General features: G+C 40.4%; 1 protein-coding gene across 1 annotated transcript; it reads left to right on the plus strand.

Moving 5' to 3' along the window:
• The first annotated feature begins 269 nt into the window (after positions 1-269).
• aldoab (aldolase a, fructose-bisphosphate, b) lies at positions 270-8,558 on the plus strand. The gene is made up of 7 exons (XM_061967762.1): positions 270-420; positions 1,812-1,930; positions 5,150-5,416; positions 5,490-5,650; positions 7,573-7,831; positions 7,908-8,107; positions 8,181-8,558. The coding sequence occupies exons 2-7, from the start codon at positions 1,819-1,821 to the stop codon at positions 8,271-8,273; spliced, it is 1,092 nt and encodes a 363-aa protein (XP_061823746.1). The 5' UTR covers positions 270-420; positions 1,812-1,818; the 3' UTR covers positions 8,274-8,558.
• Positions 8,559-12,622: the final 4,064 nt, after the last annotated feature.

A 12,622-nucleotide genomic window follows, 5' to 3' on the forward strand; every position in this document is an offset into this window, starting at 1 on the left:
TCACACGCTCTCATGTCTGGATGTGCATACTATACACAAAGTTGTTTCAATTCTTGTGGTTTCTATGGACTAATCACCTGCATGCAAAAAGCAAAATGGAAGACGCAGCATCGTTTAAGTGCGGTTACACAGAAGCGATGCCTCTCAGAACTTCACATGGTCAAGGGATATTGCTCATTTCCTTCCAATTTTTGGAGCTTTTGCCCTTTCCTTGGCCGCCCGCCACCACACCACTCCAGGCCCGAGTCGCGCTGAATGTCACCAGCCCTCTCTGGTTGCGTCCTGTTCTTTTTATAGCCGAGCAGCTGAAATGTGAGGGGTCACAATGGGAGGATAAATACAAGGGCCGGCCTCGAGAGGATGTCGCAGACGAAGGCCGCCCTCTGTTCTCCCAGCTCTCCTCTCTTCTACGCCTCAAAGGTAAACTAACAATTGTGGCATGAGTTTACTTTTGTGTGTTTTCTGGGAAAGTGCACGCCCTTTCCTTTCCACCAGACAGTCATGCTTCCTCTAACAAATAGAGCAGGGTCTTCCTGCCTTTTTTACTTTCACTTTTCATAACTTCCTCTAAGCCTCACTCTACATCTGAATATGTATACTGTAAATGATAAATATTTTCTTGGTTAAAAACAATGGGGCTTTTTATTAAAAGTTCTGAGAAGGTTTAGTTCCTTGTTTTAAAAATTGCACAGTGGGCTGGATGAAATGTGTTTGCCCCTCACCCATAAAGTAGAGCCACACCAAAGTAAAATATTAACTATTAATATACACTTGCACTCTGGTTTATCCCATCTACGTCACTCCATAGATTCCACACATTAATGTGTAAATGTGGAAAGTCAGACTACACTATTTAACTGTATTTATTGTAATACTATTATTCTCATAATTATTCGTTGTTATTGTTGTTGGTACTATTAGAAGTATCAATATTGAAATAAAAATAAATAAAATACACATTTCAAAAAATAAAACATGGATAAAATAAGTCCAAAATCCAAAACATGTCTCCAAACAATCAGAAGGTACATATAAGCTAATCCACATTTAAACAATTATAGAAAAATACATGGAGTCAATGCCAAAATGATACATTTGAATCAAAATAAACCTTTGATTTATAATGATAATTATTACAATATTCATACATACATAGATATTTATTAATTATTACTTAGATATATATATAACGTACTATAGTCATTAGCATTTTTCTCGGACCTTTGCTATTATTGGGGAAGGCAAACGTTTCTTCTGTCAAAACACTTCATTAAGACTGGATCAAGTGTTAAGAAATGAATCAAGGATCCTAACTAAGTTATTTCTAATCCTATTGTGCGCTCAAACAGCACAGTAAAAAGGTAAAAGTCATGGTGCAATATCTAAGCTGTACAAGCGATAGAATTTTGGGATTTGGCTGTGCTGGTCTGTTTTATGTAACACCCCGGTGCTTAGTTCGAGTGCATGCACAAAGTATATTTAGTTCGGTCTTGTGTTTGGCAGTGGGGGCAGAGGAGAGGAATGCAATAGAAGAGCTAGAAAGGTCAGGGATAAGAGAGCAGAAAACGGAGTAGGTCAAGCACATGCTTGTGGGTGTCTGACAGACTTGTATGCAGGAGGTGGAAAAAAGTGCATAAAAGGTGGTGGAGGAAACGGTGCGGGCATTGTGGCCATCAACCATTCCAGCTACACTTCCACCAAGACAGACCAATAATTAAGTTTTACTGGAGTCGCTAACTTGAAAAATATGCCTTTTGATGTACGTTCCCCAGCCATCCACATCTTCACTTAATGTTCCTCCTCTTGAACAGAGTCAAGATGCCTCACGCATACCCTTTCCTCACTCCTGAGCAGAAGAAGGAGCTCAGTGACATCGCTCTGAAGATCGTCCACCCCGGCAAGGGAATCCTCGCCGCAGACGAGTCTACCGGTAAAGGACGGAGTTCAATAAATGCAACATTTAAACACCAAATATTTGGTCCGGCTAAAACACACATTGTGTTACGTTCCAAAGAGAACAGCCAAGAGTGAAAAACCGGGAAACCCATGTTTTACATTAGATCAGGGGTCGAGGCATGCGACTGTGAATTGTTCTTGTTTGCGGATGACTCCGCCTTGCTGGTATCAGACAAGGACAAGTCACAGGTGGAGAAAATCCTCAGTGCTGAACTCTGTAGAACATGCACCTGGCTCGCTGACAACAAGCTATCCATACACTTGGGTAAAACGGAATCCATCCTATTTGGGTCCCACATCAACCTTAAGAAAGTCAATGACTTCACTATAAAAGTGGGTGACATTGTTATCACCAGGAAAGATGAGGTCACCTACCTAGGTTTCATTCTAGAGGCTAATCTTTCCTGTGATAAAATGGCAACCAAGGTAATCAAAAAGGTCAACCAACGAACGAGATTTCTCTATAGAATCTCCTCTCTGGTCAAAAAAAGCACCATGAGGATTCTGGCGGGAACTCTCGTTCAACCCTTTTTCGATTACGCATGCACCTCCTGTTACCCTAGCAGCTCCAAAACCCTCAAATCTAAACTCCAAACATCCCAGAACAAGCTAGTGAGGTTACTTTTAGACCTCCACCCCAGATCCCACCTCACTCCTACCCACTTCTCCAAAGTGGGCTGGCTCAGGGTGGAGGACAGAGTAAAACAACTTGCACTGAGCCTAGTCTATAAAATCCGCTACACCTCCCTGATACCGAAGTACATGTCAAACTACTTCCTTAACGTAAATGACCGCCATAACCACAACACCAGGGGGAGCTCCACTAACCACGTTAAACCCAGATTCTGAACTAACAAAGGTCTTAACTCATTCTCTTTCTATGCCACATCAATGTGGAATGCACTCCCAACAGGTATAAAAGAAAGTGCATCTCTATCCTCCTTCAAAACCGTAATAAAAGTTCACCTCCAGGCAGCTACAACCCTAAATTAACACCCTCCCCGGATTGTTTATAATCAAATGTAAACAATCAAATGCAGATACTTTTTCTTATGCCTTCTGATCTCTCTCTCTCTCTCTCTCCCCTCACTACTTGCTGTCCATATCCTACCAAGTCAGACCTACACTGTTCCAATATCCATTTCTCTGTTCTCAATTGTTGATGACTGATGATAACAACCAAACCTAACCCCCCCACACCCCGGATTGTAAATAATGTAAATAATTCAATGTGATTATCTTGTGTGATGACTGTATTATGATGATAGTATATATCTGATAGTATATATCTGTATCATGAATCAATTTATGTGGACCCCGACTTTAACAAGTTGAAAAACTTATTCGGGTGTTACCATTTAGTGGTCAATTGTACGGAATATGTACTTCACTGTGCAACCTACTAATAAAAGTCTCAATCAATCAATCAAGCTATATTGGACCAAAAATACACACAAAAAATATTCTGGAGCTGCAAAAAATTAAAAGCCTTATATAATTCTTATGGTGAAGGCAACACATGGTGATTGTGTTTAAATTAGCTATTAACTATCAAAATGACTATGTTTCACAGGCTGACACAAATCTTTGTTGATAGAAATGTTTAAATGTAATATTTATTCTACACATTTTTGTAACATTGGAAAACATTAGTATTACAGAGGCTTCTCTGAGGGTGAGATGACTCCTGGAAATTTCTAGCTTAGAATGGCCAAAGGTATAGATGTGTTTGTCTAAGTTAAAGGAAACAGCAGGCTGTCTTCTTCTAATGGATTTATTACTATCTTTGGCAAGCTAGGTAATGTTTGCTGTGGTCTATAATGACATGTCACACAAACAACTATCAGACATGCAAATACAAATTAAATACAGTGAGGACATAAGTAAAGGATATTAAATGAGCTCAAATATAGCTACAAAGGAGGAATAATGATGCAATATGTACATGCAGCTAGCCTAAATAGCATGTTAGCATCGATTAGCTTGCAGTCATGCGGTGACCAAATATGCCTGATTAGCACTCCACACAAGTCAATAACAATAAAAAAAAACCTCACGTTTGTACATTCACACACAGCATGAAACATTTGTTGGACAAAATGAGACAAAGAAGGAGTGTCATAAAACATGTCTTACTGTGGCTGCGTCTGAGAAAATTGTACATTTAAAAAAATAAAAATAAAAACTACGGTGCGTTCAAGGACCGCATAAATTAGTAGGACAAAACGGTTCTCGTCAAATCCTCTCATCGTGAAGAATGTTTAATCTAAACAGTGATTTCTAAAAATTAGGAAGGTTTGTGTCATGTTTTCTGTCCTTACAGAAACAATATTAAAACAAAAATTATATTTTTTTCCACCATCTCTTCCATTTTAGAAAAAGCTCCAGGAAGCCACTAGGGCGCATATGCGGCCCGAGAGCCGCGGGTTGCTGATCCCCGCATTAGATTGAATAATATGACCCTCACAGTTACCATTACATTCATTTGTATTTCAGTTTTATACATTTTAAGAAACGTGAATGTGAGTGTGAATGTTGTCTGTCTATCTGTGTTGGCCCTGCGATGAGGTGGCGAATTGTCCAGGGTGTACATCGCCTTCCGCCCGATTGTAGCTGAGATAGGCTCCAGCGCCCCCCGCGACCCCGAAGGGAATAAGCGGTAGAAAATGGATGGATGGAATTTACAAAACATGCAGTTACACATCACGTCTTGCTAAAACATTTTCCAGCTGGACATCGTTGCATGAATCGACATGTGAAACAGCGCCTTCTGTTTGATTCATAGCTGCAGCACCCCTGTAGACAGCGCCATCCAACCACTTTCTATTAAGGTGTACAGTAAAACTGTCTTTCAAGCAGAGTGTGAAGAACAACAAAGCGCAATATAAGTAAGGGGTTTCATTTCAACTTTTTCATTTCCGTTACCATACCTATATTGGAGCCTTAAATGAGATATAACAAAAAGCAATAAACTCAAAATAATACCTGATGTGAGGTGGTGACAGTACACCTACTTTGAGACAAGAGCGATGCATGGTTGGTTATGGTTTAAAGTCATATCAATGACTTTTTACTGTCAACAGAGTTTAGTTTTTTAATTATTTCTGCCAGTGGTCTATGCAAAAAAGTTGCCATGGTTTAAAAAAAAGGTTGAAAAACAGTGATCTTAAGTTCCCTCCATGCGCACCTGCAGGTAGCGTTGCCAAGCGCTTCCAGAGCATCAATGCTGAGAACACTGAGGAGAACAGGAGGCTGTACCGCCAGCTCCTCTTCAGCGCTGACGACCGCATCGTCCCTTGCATTGGCGGCGTCATCCTCTTCCACGAAACCATGTACCAGAAGTCCGACGGCGGCAAAGTCTTCACCCAGTATCTCAAGGAGAGAGGCATGGTGGTGGGCATCAAGGTCGACAAAGGTGTTGTCCCTCTGGCCGGAACCAACGGCGAGACGACAACCCAGGGTGAGCTGGGAACACAAAGAGAAGACCCCGAGGTTTGTTTGTTTTTAATGCCTGACCTTGCGGTTTTCTTCAGGTCTTGATGGATTGTACGAGCGCTGCGCCCAGTACAAGAAGGACGGTGCTGACTTTGCCAAATGGCGTTGCGTGCTGAAGATCACCGCCACCACTCCTTCAAGGCTCGCCATCATTGAGAATGCCAACGTCCTGGCCCGCTATGCCAGCATCTGCCAGATGGTAATAGACTGGAGTCTGCTACACACTAAAAAATACTGGGTTATTTTTGATAACCCAATTTATGAATTGCTAGTGATGGGTTAAATTTTGGAGTTATTTTTATGAATAGCTTTCCATTTTTTGGGTTAAAAGGGTATTATTTTAACTAAATTTCTGGGTTTTCAAAATTATAAACCATTTTTGGGTTGTTTTTCAACAAGTACCGCATATTTTAACTAAATTTCTGGGTTTTCAAAATTATGAACCATTTTTGGGTTGTTTTTCAACGAGTAACGCATTTTTGAGTAAAAGGCTTTTTCTTTTTTATTAAAAAGTTACTTTTTTCTTTAATGGGAATTTTATTATGGATTAATCTCATCAACATTATTTACAGTCACCCGCCATTGAATTAGCATAACTCAACTTTTGGGTTAAATAGTTCAACCCAATAGTTAGGTTGGGAATAAACCAACATTAAGTTATCATAACTCAACTTTTTGATAAATAATTCAACGCAAAAGTTGGGTTGAAAAAATTAACCCAAAATGTTGAGTTAAAATAACTTAAGGGATTTGTCCTTATCTGAACCAGCAGTTGGGTTAAAATTGGGTTATTTTTTAACCCAACATTTTTAGTGTGTAGCAAACACTTAAAAAGGGGAAGGAGCCATTTTTGGTAAATGAATGTGACTAATGCTAACATTGGGGAAATAACAACATCACCCAGTCTGCAATACTCTTCCACTGTTGATGAAGCTCTAGCTGCTGGATCTGATCAGTCACTACAATGTTTGGCCTTAAAGCAAGTGGACTGTATTGATCAGGGGTGTCCAAACTTTTTCTAGCGATGGCCAATTACAAAAAAATTGAAGAGTGCAGAGGCCACTTGAATACATTTTGTACATTAAAAATACTAAAACCAATATAATGTAGTGCAATATAAACCATCTGTACAAAAAATCCACATCTTAGCTTTGTGTTACACTTTAGCTAAATAAAGGAAATTGGTGTCATTTATAATTTAACCGCTGTTGTTGGTTAATATATTACTGTTCTTTACTGATGTTATTATTCTGCCACAGTAAATCTTGTTAAGGGCTTTAAAACACTCGAAAACTCACCATTTCTTGCAAGAACTGTGTACACATTTTCATAATGACTGGGTGCATGTAAATCATCAAAGATAAAAAATGAATAGTAGGGAAGTGATTCATATGGCCCCATTCCTGGTTGGATTTGCGTGAGAATAAGAGAGGGGAATAATAATTTTGCAATGTAGTCTGCTGAAAATGATGGAAAGTGCCACTCCATACAGTAACTGATGCTGTGGTCAAAGTTGGAATTGCCACAAAACACATTTGAAGATATTCAACACTCTACTGCCGTCTGGCGGCTAAAGTGGATAGTGCACCCCCCCCCCCCCCCCAATTCGTCACGTTTCATGTGTCAGGTAAACTGCAACGAATGGGGCCATATAAATCCCCTTCCAACTGTACACTCGATCCCAATTTGAGGGGAATTCGGGACAGTTCCATTGTAATGTTTAATGTTTAATGTTCTATACTAGGACATGTTTATTTTGTCTTTAGAATTTGTTGCCAGCCAATAAAAAAATCATCAGAGGGCCACACTTTGGACACCCCTGGCATAGATTGTCAAAATTCTATTTGTATGATTATTTCATACATAATTTATGCTGATAGTGGTGCCGCAGTATGATAATCTGTGTTTTAGATTAAAGCTGTTGAAGAACCAAGCCTCGTTTTTTAAGAACCAAAGCATTTTTGATGATTCCGTGCAGTAGCGGTGCAGTCGCCCAAATAAATATGGATTTTTTTTCCCCCTCATCCTTGCGGTGCCCCCTGGAAATGACTGCCCTGTGCAAATGCTAGTGTGACCCATACCTAAAACGGCCACCGGTACATTAAAAAATGTGTTCCTCAGCATGGCATCGTCCCCATCGTGGAGCCAGAGATCCTACCTGACGGCGACCACGACCTGAAGAGGTGCCAGTACGTCACTGAGAAGGTCCTGGCTGCCGTTTACAAGGCTCTGTCCGACCACCACGTCTACCTGGAGGGCACTCTGCTCAAGCCCAACATGGTTACCGCCGGCCACTCCTGTTCTTCCAAGTACAGCAACCAGGAGATCGCCATGGCGACCGTTACCGCCCTGCGCCGCACCGTGCCACCTGCAGTCCCCGGTGCGTCTAACCCCAGATGTGCCGAATCACCTGTTACGACAGATGTGTATTTACTCCAGTGTCTCTCCTTGCTTAGGCATCACCTTCTTGTCTGGCGGCCAGAGTGAAGAGGAGGCGACCATCAACCTGAACGCCATGAACCAGTGCCCCCTGCACAGACCCTGGGCTCTGACCTTCTCATACGGCCGTGCCCTGCAGGCGTCTGCCCTCAAAGCTTGGGGAGGCAAAAAGGAGAATGGAAAGGCATGCCAGGAGGAGTTTATCAAGAGAGCTCTGGTGCGTGTTCGAAGGAATGCACTGTCATAGAAATGTTGCCTTGTGTATTAATCAACTTGTTTTCTTCTTTCAGGCCAACAACCTGGCATGCCAGGGAAAATATGTTAGCTCCGGATCCAGCTCTGCCGGCGGAGAGTCTCTGTTTGTGGCTAATCACGCATATTAACACTCACTTCCATACATTATTACTACACCGTGAAAAGTCCTGTATGACCTCTCGTAAAGCATCTGGGTTGAGAGTGAAAAAGAGTGGAGAAAAAAACCCTCCTCTTAGTTGTTGTCGTTGCTGCGACAATAATATTTGCCACCATTCCCTTGATATTTTGCCTTTGCACGGGTGAATATTCCCATGTTGTTTTTACACAAGTTGTACTATGCTTCATTGGACTGATTCCATCCACTGCAGTAATGTCCGTAATAAAGGTTCAATGAAATAAAGGCTTTTCCAGTCTGTGTTGATTTATCAAGTTTTTTTAATTATTTAGCTGTCAGGATTATACTTCAGTAAGAGACAAGAGAGGCCTGCACTGTAACTTTGGCCAAATAGGTTATTTGTATTATTTAATCCAGCTCGATGCACAAAACATGGCTAAAAATGGGGCTTATCTCAGCAACTACAAGCTGTATTCTTATCACCAAGCACCGGTTAAATAATATGGAGGGCCAAATGGTAAAATAAATAAATAGATCTATCAAAAATTACTTCAATGTGTCATTAATAGAAATTTGAATAAAATAATTGTGTATCATGAATGTATTTGATTATAAAATTACATGTAATGATATGTTTAATTATCGATTTCATTATTCAAGGATTTAATTAATTATTTAAAGATTTAATTAATTATTAGCCAATTGAGATCATTATTGATTTCATTATTTCATGATTAAATTATGTATTTAATGATTTAATTAACTAGTGAAAACTTTAAGTGATTGTTTAAGGATTTATGTATTTAATTTTGTCCCATTTGGCTCTCCTTAAGACAAAGGCACACATTAAGAGTTTTTATTTGCTTTTTTATTATTTGTCTGAATGTACAAAAATCACACCACAACATTTTACCATATCCTCTACCAAGTTTGATATTTTACAATTTACACCATTAGAATTTATGCTTTTCTAAAAAATCTATTCACTTTTCTACTACCGCTTTTCCACCACTCAAACAACCAGAAGATGTATGGAGCCAAAGTCAAAAATAAGTTTCTTAGGCGCAAAAACTAAAGTGGTGAAGCTGTATTTTCATTAGGACTTTAATTTTATTGATGGTTTTATCAATTTAATTATTATTATTTTTTTTTAACATATTCCAAGCACAAGGAGCTGCATAGACAAAAGCTTTTTTTCCCGAGCTCAGTGCGAGCAAAAGGGACACCTGATTGTTGGATCTCGGATCATAAGAGTCCGTACTTCTCTGTGTAATCAATGTACAAATGTAATCGGGCGAAAGTCCCAGAAGAGCTTTGTAAATAAAAGTGTACCAATGACACTGTCTCCAAGTGGACAGAGAAGGCCATCCTACCCGAGAGTACAAGTCACAGTGGTGTGTCGTGACTCTACAGTTTGTGATGAACCTCAAAGAAGCATGGTAAACACAGAGTCCACCATCTGAAGACAGGAACGAGTCGCATTCATATAAAAAAGATCACCATAATCTATCACAAATAGAAACGTGGCAGAGACAAGGCGTTTTTTTTATTAATGCACACATGTTCGAAATGCAATTTTAATGTTGCTGATGTGCATTTATTCCAAAAAAGAGAATGAAAGTTATGGCAAGCAGAAAAATCTGAATCTTCCATCTATCCATTTTCTACCGCTTGTCCCTTTCGGGGTCGCGGGGGGTGCCGGAGCCTATCTCAGCTGCATTCGGGCGGAAGGCGGAGTACACCCTGGACAAGCCGCCACTTCATCGCAGGGCCAACACAGATAGACAGACAACATTCACACTACAAATGGACCCAATAAGGGTCCATCACTATTAACTCTCTGTCATTTAGCTGGGGGCACCCTACAACTACCTCTAGGGGTCCCCGACCCCACTATTTATTTTAGTTTTCCTTTTCTTTGGCCCACCCCATATTGTTATTCATTTTCTCTACCAACAATAAAAAACAACATCTGTGATATCTCAACAAAAAACAATGACGTGTGTGTTGTTTGGTAATAGTTATGTGCAGGAAAACTTTTCATGAACTCAACTCACCTTTATGTTTGTTCCTAAATTTTTGTTCCACGTCTTAGATGAAGAGAGAAGTTATGATTAACTGTCAAAAATATAAATATTAGACATTTTGTCTTTTCAGCAATATAATTTTATAATGTTATTAAACAAATTCAATTGGCGTTTCTTTAATGACATTCATTTTTTCATATGGAAGATTATTAACATAGCTTCTATTATTAGAAAAAATAATTGCAACATGCCTGTTCTTGCGCCTGGAACATTGCAGGGCACGCTCACAGTAAGGGCCAGCATCTCCAATGAGCGCATCTTCAACGCATTAAAAAAGTGGGTTCCATTGGAGATGCATCAAAATTGTCACCGCCTGCTGCCACCTTGTGGTTTGTATGTTCAGTGTTCCTTTGTTGGTGCAGTAGACCTGGCTCTGACACTTCCTCTTCCCCCTAGAGTTCCTGGTTCCCTTTGTGGGCGGAGTTGTGAGACATGCACAGCTGTGTCCAATCTCCCCAGCACTGCTTAAGCAGCACCCTGACAGCTGGACGCCACTCGGCAATTCCACTCCTCGACTCTCTATGTCAGATGACCCCTATGCTTCTTCAATTTTTGCTGCTTACCTTCTTGGCTATTTCCAGTGCCACCCAGCTTGGTGTATTAAGGTAGTTTGCACGTCTTGCAACTCCGATCCAAGTTTAGTTATTTTTGCATATTAACTTTTGTTTTTTTTCCCACGGTGCTCATTTTGTGTTCTCTTTTTCGCACCGTCGCTTTTTGTTATCTCCTATTTTGGATCATTGCTGTGAGTACTTTTTCGTTAAGTAAAGAACTGTTTTACTCACAATCCATCTGCATCCTTGGGTTCCTCTGTTCTGTATTTAATTGAATTGTGACAGAAATTATGGATTATGATTGTCTGCTGCATGTTTTAAAACACAGAAAAACGCCACGGGTAGGAGCATGATAACATGAATGTGCAATAAATGAGAGTATGCGTGGCGAAAACCGAGAAGTACACGCAAAAAAACTAATTTAAAGGGGAACATTATCACCAGACCTATGTAAGCGTCAATATATACCTTGATGTTGCAGAAAAAAGACCATATATATTTTTAACCGATTTCCGAACTCTAAATGGATGAATTTTGGCAAATTAAACGCCTTTCTAATATTCGCTCTCGGAGCGATGACGTTGTGACGTCACATCAGGAAGCAATCCGCCATTTTCTCAAACACAGAGTCAAATCAGCTCTGTTATTTTCCGTTTTTTCGACTGTTTTCCGTACCTTGGAGACATCATGCCTCGTCGGTGTGTTGTCGGAGGGTGTAACAACACAAACAGGGACGGATTCAAGTTGCACCAGTGGCCCAAAGATGCGAAAGTGGCAAGAAATTGGCCGTTTGTTCCGCACACTTTACCGACGAAAGCTATGCTACGACAGAGATGGCAAGAATGTGTGGATATCCTGCGACACTCAAAGCAGATGCATTTCCAACGATAAAGTCAAAGAAATCTGCCGCCAGACCCCCATTGAATCTGCCGGAGTGTGTGAGCAATTCAGGGACAAAGGACCTCGCTAGCACGGCAAGCAATGGCGGCAGTTTGTTCCCGCAGACGAGCGAGCTAAACCCCCCTGGATGTCTTAGTTCACACCGTCCCGAAGATGATCAAGAGAAGAATATCGACCCTAGCTTCCCTGGCCTGCTGACATTAGGGTATGTCTACAGAATATAGTAATTGATGAAAATTGGGCTGTCTGCACTCTCAAAGTACATGTTGTTGCCAAATGTATTTCATATGCTGTAAACCTAGTTCATAGTTGTTAGTTTCCTTTAATGCCAAACAAACACATACCAATCGTTGGTTAGAAGGCGATCGCCAAATTCGTCCTCGTTTTCTCCCGTGTCGCTGGCTGTCGTGTCATTTTCGTCGGTTTCGCTTGCATACGGTTCAAACCGATATGGCTCAATAGCTTCAGTTTCTTCTTCAATTTCGTTTTCGCTACCTGCCTCCACACTACAACCATCCGTTTCAATACATTCGTAATCTGTTGAATCGGTTAAGCCGCTGAAATCCGAGTCTGAATCCGAGCTAATGTCGCTATAGCTTGCTGTTCTTTCCACCATGTTTGTTTGTGTTGGCTTCACTATGTGACGTCACAGGAAAATGGACGGGTGTTTATAACGATGGTTAAAATCAGGCACTTTGAAGCTTTTTTTAGGGATATTGCGTGATGGGTAAAATTTTGAAAAAAACTTTGAAAAATATAATAAGCCACTGGGAACTGATTTTTAATGGTTTTAACCATTCTGAAATTGTGATAATGTTCCC

This window comes from Nerophis lumbriciformis, linkage group LG11, assembly GCF_033978685.3.
Source record: "Nerophis lumbriciformis linkage group LG11, RoL_Nlum_v2.1, whole genome shotgun sequence".
Taxonomy (NCBI): domain Eukaryota; kingdom Metazoa; phylum Chordata; class Actinopteri; order Syngnathiformes; family Syngnathidae; genus Nerophis; species Nerophis lumbriciformis.

Bases quoted from the DNA above. Each gene is read 5' to 3' on its own strand.
- aldoab (XM_061967762.1), top strand. From the start codon at position 1,819: ATGCCTCACGCATACCCTTTCCTCACTCCTGAGCAGAAGAAGGAGCTC. The intron at 1,931-5,149 runs GTAAAGGACGGA...GCGCACCTGCAG, and splicing joins CGCCGCAGACGAGTCTACCG to GTAGCGTTGCCAAGCGCTTC. The intron at 7,832-7,907 runs GTGCGTCTAACC...CTCCTTGCTTAG, and splicing joins CGTGCCACCTGCAGTCCCCG to GCATCACCTTCTTGTCTGGC.